Source organism: Pleurodeles waltl, chromosome 8 (genome assembly GCF_031143425.1).
Source record: "Pleurodeles waltl isolate 20211129_DDA chromosome 8, aPleWal1.hap1.20221129, whole genome shotgun sequence".
Lineage (NCBI taxonomy): Eukaryota > Metazoa > Chordata > Amphibia > Caudata > Salamandridae > Pleurodeles > Pleurodeles waltl.
In genome coordinates this window covers 1,310,899,137-1,310,915,856 of record NC_090447.1, presented here as the reverse complement: position 1 = coordinate 1,310,915,856, position 16,720 = coordinate 1,310,899,137, and the positions used below count along the sequence as shown (strand labels likewise).

The 16,720-nt window shown below is 48.0% G+C and overlaps 1 protein-coding gene across 1 annotated transcript in view; it reads left to right on the top strand.

Moving 5' to 3' along the window:
• Positions 1 to 16,720, top strand: part of RNF17 (ring finger protein 17) — a 1,983,649-nt gene that overhangs the window by 1,757,070 nt on the left and 209,859 nt on the right. Inside the window, exons 33-35 of the mRNA XM_069202301.1 lie at positions 635 to 760; positions 7,679 to 7,735; positions 14,245 to 14,361. Of these exons, the coding sequence (XP_069058402.1) occupies positions 635 to 760; positions 7,679 to 7,735; positions 14,245 to 14,361 (300 nt within the window). The remainder of the gene's footprint in view (positions 1 to 634; positions 761 to 7,678; positions 7,736 to 14,244; positions 14,362 to 16,720) is intronic.

Sequence of the window (16,720 nt, the reverse complement as noted above, 5' to 3'; positions counted from 1 at the left end):
TTAAGATGACTTCCCTGCACTTACAAAGCCTATTGAAAGGAGTCTTGGGTATGTAGTGGTACCCTTCTCATGCAGTGTATCATTACCCTTAGGTACATGCACCCTGCCCTTGGGCTGAAGGGTCTACCAGAGGGGGTTGACTTGCAGTCTCCAAGTGCAGTGACCAGGAAATAAGGCAAGCCTTATATCTGAAGTGAAAGGTGCATGCACCATTTCACAGAGGCTGCAATGGCATTTGCATGGGCTCTCATGGGTGGCATATTACATGTTGTAGCCCATGGGTTACCCCTGAAAACATACTGATAGCAGGTGAAAATTGGGGGTAACAGTCAGAAAATGGTACTTTCCCACATCAAACAAGTTACCTGTATATCTGGACCACAACATATAAATGTCTATCAAACCCATAAGATGCTGTGTGCTGTTCATAACCCTCTTTGAAGGTGCATACCTAAATCATGAAGGTGCATACCTAAATCATGACATTTTCTGTTTCAAGTACATTTTATTTTTTTACGATTTCTATTTATAGCTCCAGTACGTCCCAAAGCATATATAATACAAAAATATTGAATTATGTTATTTTGTTGCTAAGTATTATTATTTCTTACATTGCTGTTTTTGAACTTTTTAGGGCCAATCAGAAAGTACAGAGAGAACAATACCTGTTGTTCTGTACTGTGATGGTGTATCTCTTTCTCATTTTATGGAGCAGCATAATCACTGTTTCACTAAAGACTGTCAAAATAAAATGTCAGAGGTAAGTGAATTCTTTGCGCTTAGAATTGCTACATTGTTGCTAAATTCTTAGATTCATTACTGATTGTTTATGATTTTGGTAAAGTGCATTTTTGGCAGCATTCTAAAAAATAAGTGAAAATAAATTTGGACCAGTGGAGGCCTACTACAGGTACTTTTCAGATTTGCACCTGCTGCCTTAAAATTAAGTATTTTTATCTCCATACGCACGTTACGGGTTTACCAAACAAAGGGAGGTAGAAGATGAAGTCTTTCCTCACCCTCTGAGCCTCTTTTGTTAAGCATAAATTAATAACAGATCCACGCTCCATCCTCCTTCTGGGTACATCTGCACCTGCAGTTGAGTGCTAAGAAGGCAAATATCCTTTGCATCAGTTCACATCAGACCCAGTCAGTATTTCACAAAGTATTCACAGCTCGGTCTCATTTGTAACATACCCTAACACTTTAGTTAGTGTTTCTTTATAGCTCCACCTTGCGATTGTTAGCAGTGACCTTGTATGACAGCTAATGCGATAATCTCTCCGATAGAAGATTGCTTTTGTGTTGTCTCCTTACCTGCCTTCAGCTTTCTGATTTTCACTCTAGCTAGAGAAACATTTATGATACATCTGTTGATAATCTTTATATACCTCCATATACTCATCTTTCCAGCGCAATTTTGGACTACCTCACTTCCCACTCTCCGAACATAAGGAGCTTCATTGCAACCACCAGTTTATTGTTGAGTTTCCTATCCTAATTTGAAAGTTTTTGCAAACTCAAGCCCATTTACACAATGTTGCTTGAGATCTAGAATGATGATCGATCCATGATTCTCTGCTAAAGTATTAGTACCTGTCACTCTTCATTTGAGAACCAATTGTCTGCAGTTTCTGATGTGCCAGTTGGTGGCAGCAGAGCCTCTATTTCTTGAGTTCACTGAGGAAAAAGTCAAGCAAGTGCAGTAGTGTAATAGTAAATTTGCTTACTTTCTTCTGCTTCTTGTAATGTTTGACATTTCTCATCCGAGTTAAGAAAAATATGTGCTTAGCTCTTACCTATTCTGTTTGTATCTCAATTTTGTTGTATTTTGTATGTCAAAAATGCAGTGTTATGCCCCTACACACCTGTAGCATAATTTATCTGATAGAGACTTCTAGTTGCAGATTCCTTACCTTAAAATTTTCCCCCAGGCGTCAGACTGGATCAGGAGATTTATTTTTCGAGCAATACCTTTGCACGTCAGTAGGTGGCGTCGGTCGACTCCGCAGGCGTCGTGGTTGCTGTTATGACATCGGGAGTAGTACATAGACCCACCCCTCAGGCAGTGACGTCAGTTCTTTTCTTTCTGCGCCACACGCTGATCCGAGAGAGCTACCCTCGGCTATTTTTGGGCCGAATTCGACAGTTTTGCGACTTTTTTTGGTGCAAACTTGGTGTGTCAAGGATGTCCCCGAAGACCGGGTTCAAGCCCTGCGAAGACTGTCTCCACATGATGTCGGTGATGGACCCTCATCGTGTCTGTCTGTGGTACCTCGAGCGCGACCACGACCCGAAGTTGTGCTCCGAGTGCCGGGCGATGCATCCAAAGTCTTTGAGGGAGTGGTCCCTAAGCCTGACGGCGGCCCAGCACTCGACTCCGCGTAAGTCCCAATCTCACTCGAGAGGAAGATCTCGAGATCAGTCGCGGAGCCACCACCACTCGTCGTCATCGAAATCGTCGAGTCACGGTAAGAAAAAGAAGTCATCGAAGAAGTCCCATCGCTCTCTGACTTCACCCCGTCGCTCGGCTGACCCGACGCGGGACAAGCGTCAACAAAGTAGGCGTCCTTCCTCGGAGCCTACAACTGGGTCGGCTCCGCGCTTCCTTGAGTATCCCTGAGCCGGAGCGACCCCCGCCCAACTGAGAGTTTTACGAGGCAATGCACCTCATCTTTGGGCGTGCCGACCCCGATACGGCACCTACGGGCCCGAGGGGCTTGGCCGAGGGGCCTTCGGGTTCTGCGCCGGCGGCTTCGGCCCCGGCCACCGAGGTCGCCTCCGGATCCGTGCGCGGATCCGCCCCAACACTGGTCGCACAGTTGAGACCTTCCTCGGCGCCGGGTTGTTTAGCAACGCTCTTGACGACGGTAGTGCCCACTATTGACATCGACCCCATTCTCATCCACGACGACTCGGAGTTGGAGCGGCGTTGGCCGATGCCGCCATCGGGTTCAGTGGGCCCTATTCGCCCGAGGTCGGATTCTGACCCATTTTCCTATGGGTACGAATATGGGGAGGAATTGGAGGGGTCCCTGAACCCTTATGAATACCAGGAAGACCCTACTATGGACTGGACACAGGACTTGGGCGAAGCCAGTGGTCTTGATACTTCTCCTGAGTAGGGCATGCTGTCTCCTCCTACTGTGGCTACGGCGGAGGGAGCTACCTATGGTATGGTGGTTAGTAGAGCGGCTGAGGTCCTTGGCCTTGAGCTCCCTACTGGCGAAGTCAGGTCTAACCTCCTGACTGAGGTGCTTTAGCCTGGGGCTTCTACTTCTGAACCCCTTCTTCCATTTAATGAAGCCCTCACTGATGTCCTTTTGGGTACGTTGTCCAAACCCAACAAAGGGGCTCCTGTGAACAGGACGATCGCTCGCCGCCATCCGCCTGCGCTGAGCGACCCAAAGTTCCTGTCCCAACATCCTACTCCTGAGAGTCTTGTTATCTGGGCGTCCTCTTCTTCTGGCGCTTTCCCTTCCGCACCTCCGGATAGGGAATCCAAAAGGCTGGAACAGTTTGGTAAGAAGTTGTTTTCTTCCTCCAGCCTCGCACTGCGGTCCGTGAACACCGCATACCTTTTGGGCCGTTATTCCCACTCCCTGTGGGATACGGTTGCGCAAGTCCTGCCGCAGATACCGGTGAGGCCCGTGCTATCATCTCCCAATCAGTCAAAGATGGGAGAGACGCGGCAAAGTTCACCATCCGTTGTGGGCTGGATACGACCGACTCTCTGGGCAGATCGGTTTCTACAACAGTGGCCTTACGGCGCCATGCCTGGTTACGTACTTCTGGTTTTCCGGGGGATGTCCAACAGTCACTCATGGACATACCCTTTGATGGCACCCGTCTCTTCGGAGACAAAGCGGATTCGGCCTTGGAGAGGTTCAAGGAGTCCAGGGCTACGGCTCGGTCCCTTGGCCTTTCGGCCGCCACACGCCCCCCACAGTCTGCTTTTCGTCCCTTTCGCGGCCACGGAAGGGGCGCCCTGTCGCGTCCTCAACCCAGCCATCGGGTCATGCACGCTGGACAGCCTATGCATGGCCGGGGGCGCGGAATCCCACATGGTCGTGGGACAGGGAACCAGAGGTCTATCCAGTCCACCCCGTAGCAGCCTCCAAACCTTCCTAGTCCGTCTGCTCACTCCCGCCCAGTAGGAGGCAGAATCCACCATCACCTGCCCCACTGGGAACATATCACCACGGACGGGTGGGTTTTGCAAATAATTCGGAAGGGCTACTCCCTCCCTTTCGAACCCGCACCACCATGTATGCCACCATCCTTCCATCCCCTTTCGGAGGATCATTTGGTGCTTCTGCACCAGGAAGTCACGGCTCTCTTGGCCAGTGGAGCTATAGAAAGGGTCCCTGTGCCAGAAGTAGGTTGCGGTTGTTATTCCCACTACTTTCTGATACCAAAGAAGGACAAAGGCTTGCGCCCTATCCTAGATCTTCGGGACCTGAACTACTTCCTCAAGAAGGAGAAGTTCAAAATGCTCAACCTAGCTCAGGTTCTGTCTGCCTTAGACCCAGAAGACTGGATGGTAGCGTTGGACTTGCAGGACGCTTATTTCCACATCCGCATCCTGCCTGCCCACAGATGTTACCTACGATTCGTGGAAGGTCACAAGCACTTTCAGTTTACCGTGCTCCCTTTCGGCCTTACCAGTGCCCCTCGGGTGTTCACGAAAGTGATGGCGGTGGTTGTAGCTCATCTGCGCAGGCTAGGGGTCTCAGTCTTCCCCTACCTAGACGACTGGCTGTTGAAGGTGCCTTCGCCCCAGACAGTGGTCTCACACCTCCAGACTACGGCAAACCTCCTGCACCAGCTGGGGTTCACTATCAACGTGCCGAAGTCACACCTAACTCCCTCTCAGACGCTCCCTTGGGGCAGTTCTGGACACAGTGCGGTTTCGGGCTTATCCTCCCCAAAAGCGAGTCCAAGACGTTCAGGCTATGATTCTGATCTTTCAGCCTTGGTCTTGGGTTTCGGTGAGACAGACTCTGAGGCTGCTGGGCCTCTTGGTCTCCTGCATCCTGCTAGTAACACATGCCCGGTGGCATATGCGGGCTCCGCAGTGGGACTTGAAGTTCCAGTGGGCGCAGCATCAGGGGAACCTCTCCGACATGGTCCAGATCTCGGAGGGGACTGCGAAAGACCTGCAGTGGTGGCTTTCGAATCCCAATTGGGTCAATGGCAGATCCCTCTCCCTTCCCTAACCAGATCTCTCAGTAGTGACAGATGCATCGCTTCTGGGTTGGGGCGGCCACATAGGAGAGGCGGAGATCAGAGGCCTCTGTTCTCCGGTGGAGTCGGGACTCCACATAAACATGCTGGAGCTCCGAGCTATCAGACTTGCGTTGAAAGCATTCCTTCCCTCTCTCAAAGGGAAAGTGGTGCAGGTGTTCACGGACAACACTACCGCCATGTGGTCCTCCAACATTCAAGGCGGGGTAGGGTCCTGGACCCTATGTCAGGAGGCACTACACCTCTGGACATGGCTGGAACATCAGGGCATTACCCTGATGGTTCAACATCTGGCGGGCTCTCTCAGCGCCAGAGCAGACGAACTCAGCTGCCGATGCACTGTCGATCATGTATGGCGTCTCCATCTGGAGGCTGCGCAAGGTCTCTTTCTCAAGTGGATAGAGCCTTGGTTAGATCTGTTTGCCTCCGCAGAGAACGCGCAATGTCAGCTATTTTGCACGTTGGAGTTTCCAAGGCGGCATCCACTCGGAGACTCTTTTCGTCTCGAGTGGAACTCCGGCCTCCTTTACGCCTTCCCGCCTATCCCTCTTCTGCCCAGAGTTCTCAAGAAGATCAAGAGAGACCGGGCCCAAGTTATCTTGGTGGCTTTGGACTGAGCTTGAAGAGTGTGGTACCCCGAGGTACTGAGCATGTCCATTGATCCTCCACTCAGACTGCCTCTTGGGGCGGATCTTCTGTCGCAGCAGCAGGGGACAGTCCTCCACCCGAACCTGTCCAACCTCCGCCTTCATGCGTGGAGATTGAGCGTTAACAGTTGACGGCATTTGCCATTCCACCCAAAGTCTGCAATGTTATCTTGGCAGCCAGGCATCCCTCAACTAAAACTGTATATGCCTGTCGTTGGAATGCATTTGTGGCATGGTGCACCAACAAATCTGTTGACCCCCTATATGCCCCTCTTTCAGAGGTTCTTCTATTCATTCTTTCTTTAGTCCAGCAGGGTTCTGCATTGGGCACCCTTAAGGGGTATCTGTCTGCCATTTACGCCTTTCTTGGGCTTCCTGTTCAGCCCTCGCTCTTTAAATCTCCTCTTGTGAGTAGGTTCTTAAAGGGGCTCACCCACTTATTTCCTCCCTCTCCCTTCATCATGCCTCAGTGGGATCTTAATCTTGTGCTTAATTTCTTGATGTGTACTCCCTTTGAGCCTATGCATAATTGTCCCTTACGGCCCCTCACATTCAAAACTGTCTTTCTTACCACCATCACCTCTGCTCGCAGGGTGAGTTAGCTTCAGGCCCTTTCTTCAAAGCCTCTGTACTTGTCCGTACACCTCAACAAAGTGGTGTTACGCACTAGAGCTTCCTTTCTTCCTAAGGTGGTTGCACCGTTTCATGTAGGCCAGTCCATCACTTTGCCTACCTCCCTTCCCATGAGGAGGAGAGACTCCACCGTCTTGACCCAAAAAGAGCATTGGCGTTCTATCTCAATCGTACTAAAGACTTCCGGGTGGACAATCAACTCTTTGTTGGCTATGTGGGTGCGAAGAAAGGGAAGGCGGTGCAGAAACGTACCATCTCTTAATGGGTGCTTCTTTGCATCAAAATGTGCTACGCTTTGGCAAAAAAGCAACCTCCTGAAGGCTTGCGGGCTCATTCTACCAGGGGCACTGCTGCATCCACTGCGTTAGCACGCGGAGTACCTGTCCTGGATATCTGTCAGGCAGCTACATGGGCATCTCTGCACACGTTTGCTAAACATTACTGCCTGGACAATCCGGTCCGTCGGGACGGCTACTTTAGTCATTCGGTCCTGCAGGACTTTCTAGTATGATCTTAGTTCGCAGCCCAGCACCGAGGATGGCATTGCTTGGGTATCTATTCTAAGGTAAGGAATCTGCAACTAGAAGATCAGATGTACGAGTTACTTTCCTTCGGTAACTAAATATCTGGTAGAGACATATTCTAGTTGCAGATTTCTTACCGCCCACCCATCCTCCCTGCTTGCGAACTGATTTCTAGGGACTGGGCTTCCCCCTTGCAGGTCCTTAGCTCTGGTGCACCAATATCAGTGTTCTTAGCGGCTCTGCACCGGGCGTGGAAAGTCGTTAAAAGAAACTGAGGGCGGCGTTTATGTTCTACTCTCGACGTCATCACGGCGACTACTATGCCTGCGGAGGAAAATTCTAAGGTAAGGAATATGCAACTAGAATATGTCTCTATCAGATATTTCGTTACCGAAGGTAAGTAACTTGTACATTTATGTTGGTTATTTATAAGGTGCAACATAGAGCTAAAATATTAAATCTAAAGACTGCGTTCGAGCTTTACTAGGATAGTCATGCACAGTAACCTAAAGATTTTTGTTCTTTTTCAGCTGATTGAATAAAACGAAGTTCCAGGCAGCTAATTAGTTACTCTGATAAATTGTTTGGAACCAACTTCTAAGTAATTGTGTATTCTGCTTCTTTTAGGAGACAGTGAATTGTAACAAAGATGATTTATTGAATTACTGGCAAAACAATTTTGAGGTAAATTATGACATATTGTGACTCCAATGTTTGATATTCATTTACATATGCTATTTTCTTACTGTTTTTTAAATGATATATACAATTAGCCTGTGTAAGAAAATGCCTCCTTGGCATGGTTACCCCCTTTACAGCCCTAAGGCAGGGTGCACTATACCACAGGTGAGGGCATAGATGCATGAGAACTATGCCCCTACAGTGTCTAAGCAAAACCTTAGACATTGTAAGTGCAGGGTAGCCATAAGAGTATATGGTCTGGGAGTTTGTCAAACACGAACTCCACAGCACCATAATGGCTACACTGAAAACTGGGAAGTTTGGTATCAAACTTCTCAGCACAATAAATGCACAGTGATGCCAGTGAGCAATGTATTGTAACATACACCCAGAGGGCATCTTAGAGATGCCCCCTGAAAACATACCCGACTTCCAGTGTAGGCTGACTAGTTTCTGCCAGCCTGCCACACACCAGACATGTTGCTGGCCACATGGGGAGAGTGCCTTTGTCACTCTGTGGTCAGGAACAAGGCCTGTACTGGGTGGAGGTGCTTCTCACCTCACCCTGCAGGAACTGTAACACCTGGCGGTTACAGCGCCACAGGGCATCCCAGTTAGTGGCGATGCCCGCCCCTCTGGCCACTGCCCCCACTTTTGGCAGCAAGGCAGGAGGAGATAATTAGGAAACCAAGGAGGAGTCACCCACCAGTGAGGACAGCCCCTAAGGTGTCCTGAGCTGAGGTGACTCTTACTTCTAGAAATCCTCCATCTTGTGAATGGAGGATTCCCCCAATAGGATTAGGAAGTTGCCCCCTCTCCACAGGGAGGAGGCACAAAGAGGGTGTAGCCACCCTCAAGGACAGTAGCCATTGGCTACTGCCCTCCCAGACCTAAACACACCCCTAAATTCAGTATTTAGGGGCTCCCAGAACCTAGGAAACTAGATTTGTGCAATCTTAACCAGAAGGAGGACTGCTGACCTGAAGCCCTGCAGTGAAGACGTAGACGACAACTGCTTTGGCCCCGGCCCCAGCCCTACCGGCCTGTCTCCCAACTTCGAAGAAAACTGCAACAGCAACGCATCCAACAGGGACCAGTGACCTCTGAAGCCTCAGAGGACTGCCCTGCAACCAAGGACCAAGAAACTCCTGTGAACAGCTGCCCTGTTCAACAATCTGCAACTTTCGTGCAACAAAGAACCAACTTCCAAAGACTTCACGTTTCCCGCCAGAAGCGTGAGACTTCACCCTCTGCACCCGACGCCCCAGGCTCGACTGGCAGAAAAGCAACACCTCAGGGAGGACTCCCCGGCGACTGCGAGCCCGTGAGTAACCAGAGACGACCCCCCCTGAGCCCCCACAGCGACACCTGCAGAGAGAATCCAGAGGCTCCCCCTGACCGCGACTGCCTGTAACAAAGGACCCGACGCCTGGAACCAACACTGCACCGCAGCCCCCAGGACCTGAAGGAACCGAACTCCAGTGCAGGAGCGATCCCCAGGCGACCTTCTGCCTAGCCCAGTTGGTGGCTGCCCCAAGGAGCCCCCCCTGTGCCTGCCTGCATCGTTGAAGTGACCCCTGGGTCTCTCCATTACTTCCTTTCAAAACCCGACGCCTGTTTGCACACTGCACCCGGCCGCCCCTGTGCCGCTGAGGGTGTACTTTCTGTGCCTTCTTGTATCCCCCCCGGTGCCCTACAAAACCCCCCTGGTCTGCCCCCCGAGGACGCAGGTACTTACCTGCTGGCAGACTGGAACCGGGGCACCACTGTTCTCCGTAGAAGCCTATGTGTTTTGGGCACCTCTTTGACCTCTGCACCTGACCGGCCCTGAGCTGCTGGTGTGGTAATTTCGAGGTTGTCTTGAACCCCCAACGGTGGGTACCTATGCTCCAACTTTGAGACTTGTAAGTGTTTTACTTACCTTCAAAACTAACCTTTACTTACCTCCCCCAGGAACTGTTGGTTTTGGCACTGTGTCCACTTTTGAAATAGCTTATTGCCATTTTCACAAAGACTGTACATGATATTGTGTTCATTCAAAGTTCCCAAAGTATCTAAGTGAAGTACCTTACATTTAAAGTATTAACTGTAAATCTTTGAACCTGTGGTTCTTAAAATAAACTAAGAAAAGATATTATTCAATATAAAAACCTATTGGCCTGGAGTAAGTCTTTGAATGTGTGTTCCTCATTTATTGCCTGTGTGTGTACAACAAATGTTTAACACTACCCTCTGATAAGCCTACTGCTCGACCACACTACCACAAAATAGAGCATTAGGATGATCTCTTTTTGCCACTATCTTACCTCTAAGGGGAACCCTTGGACTCTGCACACTTTTTCTTACTTTGAAATAGTATATACAGAGCCAACTTCCTACAATAGTGTATTGTCTGCGCTTCTTGTAAAACAGACCCACGCCCACCAAGTGTGATGTGATATATTTTGGAATGATTTTCCTTCGCAAAGGATATTTTATATTTATATTCCTATTGTAAGGAGGAGGTCCATGAGATTTGTGTCCGTAGTTTCAGTGCAGGGTATGGGACCATAATCCTAAAGTTATTGTGCGAAAATTCAGTTAGATATCCATGTTGGAAAATGGCATTTTGTAGGTTCCGAATTTCATTTCAGAAGGAGTGAAGCTTTTTGCAGTCGAATGCCATGTGGTTGAGGGTTCCTGGTTAGTCTTGGTGTAGGAAAGTATCATCTTGCCTGGCATGTTACCCCCATTTTCACTGTATGTATGTTTGTTTTTGCCCATGTGACACTGGGATCCTGCCAGGTAGGACCCCAGTGCTCACAATGTATGCCCTGTATGTGTTCCCTGTGTGGTACCTAACTGTATCACTGATGCTCTGCTAACCAGAACCTCAGTGTTTATGCTCTCTCTGCTTTTCACAATTGTCACTGCAGGCTAGTGACTATCTTCACCAATTCTCATTGGCACACTGGAACACCCTTATAAGTCCCTTGTATATGGTACCTAGGTACCCAGGGTATTGGGGTTCCAGGAGATCCCTATGGGCTGCAGCATTTGTTTTGCCACCCATAGGGAGCTCAGACAATTCTTACACAGGCCTTCCACTGCAGCCTGAGTGAAATAGCCTCCATGTTACTTCACAGCCATTTTTCAATGCACATAAGTAACTTATAAGTCACCTATATGTTTAACCCTCACTTGGTGAAGGTTAGGTGCAAAGTTACTTAGTGTGTGGGCACCCTAGCACTAGCCAAGGTGCCCCCACATTGTTCAGGGCAAATTCGCCAAACTTTGTGAGTGCGGGGACACCATTATACGCGTGCACTACATATAGGTCACTATCTATATGTAGCGTCACAATGGTAACTCCGAACATGGCCATGTAACATGTCTAGGCTCATGGAATTGTCACCCCAATACCATTCTGGTATTGGGGGGACAATTCCATGCATCCCCGGGTCTCTAGCACAGAACCCGGGTACTGCCAAACTGCCTTTCCGGGGTCTCCACTGCAGCTGCTGCCATCCCCTCAGACAGGATTCTGCCCCCCCTTGGGTCTGGGCAGCCCAGTCCCAGGAAGGCAGAACAAAGGATTTCCTCTGAGAGAGGGTGTTACACCCTCTCCCTTTGGAAATAGGTGTGAAGGGCTGTGGAGGAGTAGCCTCCCCAGCCTCTGGAAATGCTTTGATGGACACAGATGGTGCCCATCTCTGCATAAGCCAGTCTACACCGGTTCAGGGATCCCCCAGCCCAGCTCTGGCACGAAACTGGACAAAGGAAAGGGGAGTGACCACTCCCCTGACCTGCACCTCCCAGGGGAGGTGCCCAGAGCTCCTCCAGTGTGTCCCAGACCTCTGCCATCTTGGATTCAGAGGTGTTTGGCACAATGGACTGCTCTGAGTGGCCAGTACCAGCAGGTGACGTCAGAGGCCCCTCCTGATAGGTGCTTACCTATTTCAGTAGCCAAACCTCCTTTCTTGGTAGCCAAACCTCCTTTTCTGGCTATTTAGGGTCTCTCCTCTGGGCTATTAATCAGATAACGAATGCAAGAGCTCACCAGAGTTCCTCTGCACTTCCCTCTTCGACTTCTGCCAAGGATCGACCGCTGACTGCTCCAGGACACCTGCAAAACCACAACAAAGTAGCAAGAAGACTACCAGCAACATTGTAGCGCCTCATCCTGCCAGCTTTCACAACTGTTTCCTGGTGGTGCATGCTCTGAGGGCTGTCTTTCTTCACCCTGAGGGGAGGGGGGCACATCCCTAATCCTATTGGTGGAATCCTCCAAAACAAGATGGAGAGTTTCTTAAGGCAGGGGTCACCTCAGCTCAGGAAACCTTAGGAGCTGTCCTGACTAGTGGGTGACTCCACCTTGTTTTTCTCATTGTCTCATCCGGACTTGCCATCAAAAGTAGGGCTGTGTCCGGAGGGCCGGGCATCCCCAGTATCTGGAGTGCCCTGGGGCGCTCTAACACCAGGCTTGAGCTTTTGAAGCTCACCGCCAGGTGTTAAAGTTCCTGCAGGGGGAGGTGAGAAGCACCTCCACCCGGGGCAGGCTTTGCTCCTGGCCACAGAGTGACAAAGGCACTCACCCCATGTGGCCAGAAACCCATCTTGATGTAGCAGGCTGGCAGGAACTGGTCAGCCTAACACTGGTGTTTGGACTGGTATACAGGGGTCATCTCTAAGATGCCCTCTTTGTGCATTTTTCAATAAATCCCCCCGCCTGGCATCATTGTGGATTTATTGTGCTGAGAAGTTTGATACCAAGCTTCCCAGAATTCAGTGTAGCCATTATGGAGCTGTGGAGTTTGTGTTTGACAGACTCCCAGACCATATACTCTTTATGGCTACCCTGTACTTACAATGTCTAAGATTTGGCTTAGACACTGTAGGGCCATACTGCTCAAGCAACTGTGTCCTCAACTGTGGTATAGTGCACCCTGCCTTAGGGCTGTAAGGCCTGCTAGAGGTGTGACTTCCTATGCCACAGGCAGTGGGTTGAGGGCATGGCACTCTGAGGGGAGAGCCATGTCGACTTAGTCATTTTCTCCCCACCAGCACACACAAGCTGTGAGGCAGTGTGCATGTGCGGAGTCAGGGGACCCCAGGGTGGCACAATACATGCTGCAGCCCTTAGAGACCTTCCCTAGCCAAAGGGCCGTTGGTACCAGTTACAAGGGACTTATCTGTGTGCTAGGGCTATGCCAATTGTTGGAACAAAGGTACAGTTTAGGGAAAGAACGCTGGTGCTGGGGCCTGGTTAGCAGGATCCCAGCACACTTTCAATCATAACTAGCATCAACAAAAGGGAAAATGTTAGGGGGTAACCATGCCATGAGAGGCATTTTCCTACATACGATATATCTGGTAGAGACCTATTCTAGTTGCAGATTCCTTACTGATTTGCCCATCCTCCCCGCACTGCGAACTGATTTCTAGGGACAGGTAGTTGCCTTTAAGGGCCGTAGTTTTGGCGCACCACTCGGTGTTTTTCATGGCTCCGCTCTACTGGTTTGGAAAGTGGTGAAAACAGACTGACGTCAGCGCGCCGGGGTGGTGCCTTTTTTCGACTGCGACGTCATCACGACGAACACAACACAGACGATGCCCGCTGAGTTGACCGACACCACCTGATGGCACGCAGAGGTACTGCTAAAAGAAAAATCTCCGGACCCAGACTGACGCCTGGGGGAAATTCAAAGGTAAGAAATCTGCAACTGGAAGATGTCTCTACCAAATATATCAATATCGATGGTAAGTAATTTGTACGACGGGTAATTAATGCAGAAGATCGCATACACATTAGGAAATATCAATTGAACCATTATGGTTGTTTTTCATTGTTGTATGCATTTTAGGGACTTTGCTTTGAGCAACTCAAGTTACAAGGCAGTGGGGCACTGTAAATTTTTGGTAGTGCATAAGACAATGAAATCTATAAACTTATAATTTAATAGAAATTGAGACCTCTCTATAGTAAAGTGTTTTGAGTTGCCAAATATGTGTTTTCACTGTGTCAAAGTCATTTGTTTTGTTAACCTTGCCTTAAAATGGCAAAATGAAAATGGCAGTGCAACCTCACTTGATTTGTGGAGCAGTGTCTGACCCTTGTATTTTGATGTTTGAAATGTCTGCACATTTTATCTAATTCGTTTACCATTTCTGTCCTTGCCTTTTTAATTGTATCCCTAATTTCTCCAGTAAAAGCTTGCTAAACCTAAGCAGTACTTTCTAAGTAAAGTTTCACTTAAAAACAACTCGTATCCCTTTGAATATTGCCTTACAGATGAACCCCATGTGGCTCAGTGATGGGTTTCTTTATGTGATAGTTGCTTTACATTTTGTTTCCTATTTATTAACTAATTCCGTACCGACAGTTGAATTGAGGAACGTTTCATGTGACCGTTATCAGTAGACAAAATATTCAAAAGTATCAGCATGGTGGTTGATGGGATACATTTTTGTCTAATTTCAGTGAATGCACGTTTTCCTTCTACTTTGTATATTTAATATATTTAAAATTTCAGGATTTGCTGTTGACTGAATATGAGACACCGTTGTTACCTCGTTATACTTTGCCTCTCTTGCCTTGTCCAGGACAACTTTTCCCTGTGACAGCTAAACATTTGGAGACACCAGATGAGGTAAAGTAATAAGTCTAACCTTTTTTCGTTTGTTATTCTGTTTTATAATATAGGTCACTACAGAAGCTTGTTCTTCCTGGGATTTAAGAAGTATGCATAAATTGACAAGTTACTGATGTGTATATTTGTAAACTTACCTGTCTAATGTTACTAACTTTTGAAAGAGACTCCCCAGATATCGCTTTTCCTAGCTGTATTTTTAGTAAAAAAAATATTTAGGAATTGTAAACCGTGGCTTAAACATTTTGTGTTGTCTGTTATTTTTTTTTAAATCTATCCTCACTGTCAAAACATACCCAGGAATATAACACAGTACTGCCATAACAGAACCTCTCCACAGTTGCCTACCTCCAGCTCACATAACATAGCAAATTTGTTTGATGTGTATATCACCCAGACATTGAGAATTCTCATAGCAGTGTAACACAGTGGTGTTCAGACAAAAGAGGATGGGGAAATGGGAGAAGAAGAGAGACAAGAGGGCAACTGAATGTCCTAGAAGATATCAGAATGCCCTTGGGATGGACCTCTTTCAGTCCCACCCTCTTAAGTGAGTTTTTCTCCCCACAAATAGTATGGGAAAAACCATTTGCTAGAGATTAGATTAGCTGTGTCAAACCACAGCCTTCACTTAGTCACAAATCTCGTTTCATCCAGAAATACCTTAGCCCCTTCTGCATGTAGTTCTTGCCCTGAACAGCCACCTTTAGTTTTGCTTGAAAAGAGTGTAGACTTGAAAGTGTGTGTGTTTTTTTTTATTGCCGAAACGTCTGTCTTCCGCACCAGTATGTCTGCATGTGAATTAAGAAATACCAGTTAACATACGTTTGTGCAGAAGGAGTCTTTAATCTAAACTACCTTCCTTTATATGTGCTTGCATTCTCGAGACTGGTGACCTCTCTGTTGCTATTATCCCCATCCCCTGCCTCAAACCCACACTGGAGTTCCCTTGTGGGGAAGCCATTAGCATTGCAGCAGCAGAGGATTCACGGTTCCCTTGTAATTGCTCATTTGGATTCAAAGTACCTACTTTATTGCACCTCGCAATATGTACATCACGATCCTAGATGGAACCTGCTGAACTCCGACTTGGGCCGCTGTACTGATGTTGCTAAGGTTTTCAACCCTGAAGTGTAACTTGAGAGCACTGTTCATCATGTAATCAATATAGCTCTCCAAATTTTTCAGGAAGTATTCCAATCTTGCGCTAGTCTGTTCCATACATCTCTCCAATGTTTTCAGGAAGGATTCCAATCTTGCCATAGTTGTCTCCAGAGGTATAAGACACACATTCTCCTTCCCAACTGGCCAATTCAAGTCCCATGACTATCTCCATCTTTCCATTCTACTTTCCAAAATGTGATCGCTTTAGGGATGTCTCAAGTCTCTATGTTCACACTGCTATAAGTTACAGTTATGAATTTAGCTCGACCTTTTTTGCTGCTTGTAGGAAGCTGACTATCTATGTGGTGCACCAGTGTATGGTGGCACCATGCAGATAGCCTAGGCGACCCTTATTGGTTTGGTCCTACTGAACCTACAGGGGGCTCAAGTCTTGTGTTGCTTGGGGACATAGGGATACAGTTGGTCCTCTTCTCCTCAGTGTAAGAGGCTGGCCTGGTTTGTAGTGGGTGCCTAAGGTACTTCTATACCAGGTCCAGTTATTCCTTATTAATGAAATGTAGGCAGTGTCTTGAAGCCAGGCTCTCTCGAGGTAGCTGTAGCTGAGCGGCCAAGGCTTATCTAGGAGACATACAAAGCTCATGCAATATCACTGTAGTCACACAGTACTCAAACACTTAAAAGAAAACACTCACTGTTACAAAAATAAAGGTACTTTATTTTGGTGACAGAAATGCCAAAAATACCATAGAGGCTATACTCCCTTTGGAGGTAAGTAATACACAAATTATATAGACTAGTATGCAGAAGTAGGGATAAAACAGTTAGAAAACAGTGCAGTTAGTGAAAATCGCAATAGTTGGGAATGGGCCTTGGGGGAGCACAAACCATATACTAAGAAAGTGGAATGCGAATGTCTGTTTCCCACCTAGGCAAGTGTAGTGTGTAGACGGTTGCTGGGAGTGCTAGAAAACCCCAAAGTTAAATACTAGAACCCACCCCACTGCCCAGGAAAGCAGGAGTAAAACACAGTAACTTTCCTAGAACACACACAGAAATGAAAAGGTTATGGAAGAACCAGAAGAGACTGCAAGACACCAACAGTAGATTCTGGGACCTCAAGACCTGTGGAAGAAGGTGACCACGTCCAAAAAGTACAGAAGAGTCCAGGGAGAACAGGAGCCCCTGCTAATCCGGATGAAGGTGCAAAAGAGGAACCACCGGTGAGGAAGAACAG